The sequence below is a fragment of the Pristis pectinata genome, chromosome 7 (genome assembly GCF_009764475.1).
Source record: "Pristis pectinata isolate sPriPec2 chromosome 7, sPriPec2.1.pri, whole genome shotgun sequence".
Taxonomy (NCBI): Eukaryota; Metazoa; Chordata; class Chondrichthyes; order Rhinopristiformes; family Pristidae; genus Pristis; species Pristis pectinata.
Window position 1 is genome coordinate 26,705,080 of NC_067411.1, and position 5,959 is coordinate 26,711,038.

At 39.0% G+C, this 5,959-nt stretch overlaps 1 protein-coding gene across 1 annotated transcript; it reads left to right on the plus strand.

Annotated features, from left to right (window-relative positions):
* The first annotated feature begins 4,400 nt into the window (after nucleotides 1–4,400).
* foxd1 (forkhead box D1) lies at nucleotides 4,401–5,724 on the plus strand. Its single transcript, XM_052020134.1, has one exon. The coding sequence runs from the start codon at nucleotides 4,653–4,655 to the stop codon at nucleotides 5,640–5,642; it is 990 nt and encodes a 329-aa protein (XP_051876094.1). The 5' UTR covers nucleotides 4,401–4,652; the 3' UTR covers nucleotides 5,643–5,724.
* Nucleotides 5,725–5,959: the final 235 nt, after the last annotated feature.

The window sequence follows — 5,959 nt, forward strand, 5'->3', positions numbered from 1 at the left end:
TTTACAATCAGCAATGCGTAAGAAATCTGAATGAGGAGTTCAGAGATCCTGTAATTTGTAGTACTGAGGAGGTTAAATCATAGGTAGAGGTGGGGCCATGGAGGGATTTTGAACAAAACAATGACCTTAAATGTGAAGCATTGCTGGACTGGGACCCAATTCAGTTCAGCAAGTATGCAGATAATGGGTGAATGGAACTTGGCAAGAGCTTTGGATTAGTTCAAGTTTACAAAAGATTGAAGGTCAGAAGTTGAAGAAGAATTTATTGGAACTCTTAAATGTAAAAGTAACAAGTGCAGGATTGGGGGTGTCAGCAGCAGCTGAGCTGAGGTAGGAGCAATCTGGACAATGCAACAATGTGGTCTTGATAATAGATAGGACATGCAGCCAGAGTTTCACTTAAGGGTCAAATAGGACTGCAAGATTGCAATCTAGTTTGGTCCATTTCACTGACCATGGATGAGGGTTCAGTCAATGGCTTCAGGCTTCCCTTTATTTACTTGGAGGAAAAGTCCCATCTGGTGCTGAATCTAAGCAGGAATACACACTTTCACAGAGACACAAAAAATTCTCCAGATGCTGGAATCTGGAGCAATGCACAAAAAGTGCTGGAGGAACTCAGCAGGTCAGGCAGCATCCATGGAGGGAAATAAACAGTCGACGTTTTGGGCCGAGACCCTTCATCAGGACGTTTTCACATATTGGAAACCCCAATTTAGTTAAAGGTAAGTAAACCTTTCCATTTTCATTCAGCTGGCACCATCAAATCTGCATACACATTTGCTTTCAGCACACTTTTCCACTCTCTCTGCAGTTTAAAGCTTGTTTTATCCCTGATGAATTTCAATGAAAGATCACCAGGCTGCAATATTAACTTTGTTTTTTTTTCTCTTCACAGTTGCTGCCTGACCTGCTGAGTATTTCCAACATATTCTGTTTCAGATTTCCTACATCTGCAGTGCTTTGCTTTTGGACTAGGAGTTGTTCTTTTTCCACTATTAAGTGAAAAACTCATTTTCTTTAAGGCAAAGGTTAAAAACCACTGAGGCAGCGTCGATGTTGAGAGAAATAGTTATAATGTTTCAAGTCATTGAATTTTTTTTCAACGCTGTTGAGATAAACAGGCAGCAGTAAGACAAGAGAAAAGCAGGATTAGGTAGTACATTGAAACAGACAGGTTGGGATAAACAAAATGGATTAGGATCACCGGAGTCCATTACAATGTTTCAAAAATTGAAAATTCTTGTAATTCGTTAAAGATTTCGAATAAATGAAGGGTGGCACTTACTGCAATAGTGTTCTGATCGAAATAGCTTTCTCACGCCGAACACCTTGCATTTTGTTTTCGCTGTGCAATGGACGAAAAGTTCATTTACGACTTTCGTTTGCACGATTCTCATCTAAACATCACGGAATCCTAAAAAGTGCATTTGATGCTTTCATCCAAATTGGCATTTTTTCGTTAACAGCGATGTCTCTTGACACGGTAACCTTGATGCCAATACAATATACTTAAAAAGATTGCTAAATAACCCCTTCGTGCCTCTTACATGCGCATAATTGTCTACCTATTAGTTCCTCCTGCAAGTCAATGAAGAATTGCTTATCCAATTGCGGGATAATAAGGAATTGCGCATACATCAGTTACAAACAAAAACCTGGAGGAGACAAACTGATGTGATGACGATAGATAGCGTTTGGGAACAGGATGCATTTAGATCATGGGACAGTAGTTTTGTCGCTTAGTGGAACTGAACACAAGTAAAAATGGACAGCTTTGTTTCATGGAAGAGTACATTGGAGTTCTTTCTGGATCAGACATTTCGATTTATTTGAGTAAATTTTAACAAACTGTAATGGATATGATGTATTCATGGCATTCGATAAATCTCATTATAGCCTTGTTTTATCAAAACAGGTCGCAAGGTTCGAACTCTCATTGAAATATTACTGAGACTTAACAATAGTAATTAAAGTTGGTCGAAGATTGAGTCATTAAAATTAGTACTGACTTAAATTAGTCAAATTCTTATTTTTTAGCTCAATGCAGAATTCAAAGATGAATTTTATCAAGTTTTCTAGAGTTCAAGGGGTGCGTAATTTTCCAGATAACACACAAAGTAAGGGTTCCCATTCATTTTGGAAAAAGCGCGTGAGGAATGCGCACATTCACGAAGAAAGGCATTTACCTAACACAAACACCGGTAACATCATGAATCATTTTATATTATCGGAACATTTACAAAATGATAAAAATTAATCTTGAGATCTTAAAAGTACCGAAACCCAAAGTGGGCAATAGAACATAAAATGAAGTTCACTAAAACAATTCTCTGCTAACATGCCACATCATAAAATACAGCTTTTAAAAATCACTTCCTCGCCGTTGTTCTTCCTGTCTGGTGTTGGGCTTTTTGCGCAATGCCAAATGAAACATGAAAAGAACAATATTTATGTTAACTTTGTATGAACCAGGTTCTATTAATCTTCAAGTCGACCACATAATGAATGACAATGGTGAGTTGTGGCTCTTTTTCTTTCGAAAGAACATCTGTCATATTTTCCTAACAAAGTCCCGAATTTTGTTCGTTTAATACCAAGCTTAATTATTTTGTGCAGTGAATCTAATTGTGTCTTAGTGTTGAACTGTAATTTTTTTTCGGTTTTTACTTATGTAAGTGCTGGTTTTATATAGCTATTGCGTTTTTGTTTAACTTAATAGACCAATTCTAGTCAAATTTTTTCTTTCAATATATACTAATAAAAATGTAGACCGTGCAAAGCAGGTCAGATCTACAGACTTTTTAATCACCCAATTAATGTACAGTTCAAATCCTTGTTCGGGAAAACTCTTCAGATATTTTAACGCTACAATTTACAGTTTTCTTGTTTGAAGTAGTTTCTTGTTATTTTATTGACCTACTCCAGGACTTCCCTTTGTGCTTGAGTACTTACAAGCTAGAGAACAGAAGGCAGCGCCTGGATAACACTATCCACCTATGGTATAGGAGACGTTCTAATCGCAGAATATGCGATTTCGTTAAATAACATGTTGTTCATTCCCTTAAAATGACATAATGTATCACCCAAGCAAAATATCTCCCATTTTCTTAAAAATTCCGTTAACATTTGATCTTTTCAGAAAATAAATGTATATGTCAGTTTCTTGAGAACAAGAACAGTTTGCAACAGGTTGGTCTTCATGAGAATTTAAGATGAAAGCAGTTCAATTGAATTGCGTTATTTGCAACATTTGAACTGATTGTTTTACAGAATGCACAGGCATTAAGGTCAAAGGGAGTAAATTGTAGAAGCTGTTTTCCGTCGCATTTGTGTGTTTCTCCTGTTAATTGAGTTAACTTGCGATAATGCATTTCTTTTTACCAGATTTCTGTGACATTGCCAAATATTGGTAAAGGCGCCGAAGCTTATTTAAGGAAAATTTCTTTGGTGTTATAAATACTATTCAGATCGTTTGATATATTCCTCTAAATTATTAATATGGATAAATTCTACGCCTTCCTCCTTTTACGTGGCATTGGGACTAAGGATGAATGCAAAAAATTCCAAGTCTCTCCATCTTTCGGAATTTACACCTTAAATGTTAATGTTGAATGTGCTCCAATGACGGTTGCCGTGGAAGTTCACAAAGCGAGAAAATTAATTAAAACTGAAGTATGGAGAGGAAACGGTTACCTCGTGTGTTATGGCAAATCCCCCTCGGGATGTTTCTTTGCTTTATATGCTGTACAAACTTCATCGAAAAAAATGTAAAGCGCGACAGTAGGCTTTAATAGACCTCCAACCTAGTTACAAAATCGACAATTTCAGGCAAACTTCAAAAGGTGAAAGCAGCAATTTGGAATGCAAAATATTTGTGTTCGCTGCAGTTTCTCCGGGGACTTTAAAACTTTATTGTTAAAAGAAAAAAAATGTTTCTTTCTACGCAAACTACTGCCGAGAATGGAAACTTAAACGTTTGGTTTCATAATTGCAATTTGCCCCCGGCCATTCATTAAACACTCCTGGTTTCGGTTAAATCGATGAAACAATTCCTGCATTTATCATTACATCCTGTTAAAGTTTATATTCAGTGAATTATATTTCCTCACATGGGTTTGGAAAAAAATCCAAACTATATCCATTTTATGCAATTTTTTTGAAACTAGAAGGAAATGGAAAATAAATTAAAAGGCGAAACAATACATATGAACTCATATGTGGAGAGAACAGAACACACTGCTCATTACTTATTTAAAATGCTGTTCGATTTTCGGAAGCAGGAATGTGATAAGATTTTCTAATTCCGTAGTGACGTTTGGGGCCATGTGATCTCTGCTGTAATATAAGGCTTCAGAAAGATCCGCCCTCTCTCCTTTGCTTACAATTTGTGCCTGAGATCTCGCCTTTTTGGTGATTTTTACATTCTTTAAGAAAGGCTGAAAGAGGATCTATTTCGGTTTATTCGGGACTCGATTGATCTTTAGAACGGAGGCTTTCAAAGGAACTGAGAAAGTTGGCAGGAGGGACAATTTTCTGCTCAGCTGTCTTTTTTTGCTCGGATTCCTTATGTGGGAGGCTGGTGGTAGGTTACTGAGAATCGCCCCAGAGCCCCTCAGGTCTGCTCGCGAATCCCCGGATCTGTTTGTATTATGACTCTGAGCTCTGAAATGTCCGATGCGTCCATCGTTTCAGAAGAGACCGACATAGATGTGGTGGGAGACGGAGCGGAAGGGGAGGAAGACGAGGCCCAGGGGGGCAACTCCTTTGGGGAAGTCGTGAGCCAAATGCATGCTGATATTCTAACGCCTCGATCTCCCTCCTGCGTGAATAGCTCGTCGAACCGGGACCCTTACAAACCAACCAGCAAAAACCCTTTGGTGAAGCCTCCTTACTCCTACATAGCCTTAATCACAATGGCAATCCTCCAAAGTCCAAAGAAGAGACTGACTCTGAGTGAAATCTGTGAATTTATCAGTAATAGGTTTCCCTACTACAGGGAGAAGTTCCCAGCTTGGCAAAACTCAATCAGGCACAACTTGTCCTTAAATGACTGTTTCGTAAAAATTCCCAGGGAGCCTGGTAATCCGGGCAAAGGCAACTACTGGACTCTGGATCCTGAATCTGCAGATATGTTTGACAATGGCAGCTTTTTACGGAGGCGTAAACGGTTCAAAAGGCAGCAATCAGCGGATTTGCTCCGGGAGCATGGTAATTATATCCCTGCTTGTGGTTATGGACCTTACGGCTGTGGATACGGACTTCAGATCCAAGCTTATCATCCTCATTCTGCCGTTTTTGCCTTTCAGCATCCTTCAAGGCAGGCCCATTCCATCCCCCCGCCGTCCATGCTGCCCGCAAGCGAACTAGCCAGGAACTCTTTCTACCCGCAGCTCAGCCCTCCACTAACCTCCGTGCAATCTGTCAAGCACAACTCAACCATATCAAGGTCCCCCTTCTCCATAGAAAATATCATAGGAGGCAACGCCAGTCCAGCCAGCTGCTCATCCCAGTCTCCAGCCGTTCCTCTATTATCATCAATGCCTTCCTCTTCATCGGCTCTGCCAAGTCTGCACCAAGAGATTGGCACACAAAATGCAGGGAACTTTAATGGTAGGATTCCAAATGTTAACGGCTGTTAATAAAGTATAATGCACGTCTATCTGAAGGTAGGATTATTTTTGTACATTTCCTATACGTCGACAAAATGCGGACAGCCATGAGTTCAGCAGACTTAATCCTGTATATATATTTATGTATACTTCCAAAGACTTGAGTTAAAATACAGAAATATCTGTAAAGCGTCATATTAAAAGATACTAACTAGGTACTGTTCCTAAGCCTTCGGCGCTGGTGTTTATAGGACATCTCAGGTGTAAAAATTCAAATTGACTCAGAAAATTAAAAAGAGCATTGAAGGCAATAAAAAGTAAATCTGTTTTCAGGAGTCCACCTAATG

Excerpts from the sequence above, each read along its gene's own strand:
- foxd1 (XM_052020134.1), top strand. The coding sequence starts at position 4,653 with ATGACTCTGAGCTCTGAAATGTCCGATGCGTCCATCGTTTCAGAAGAG.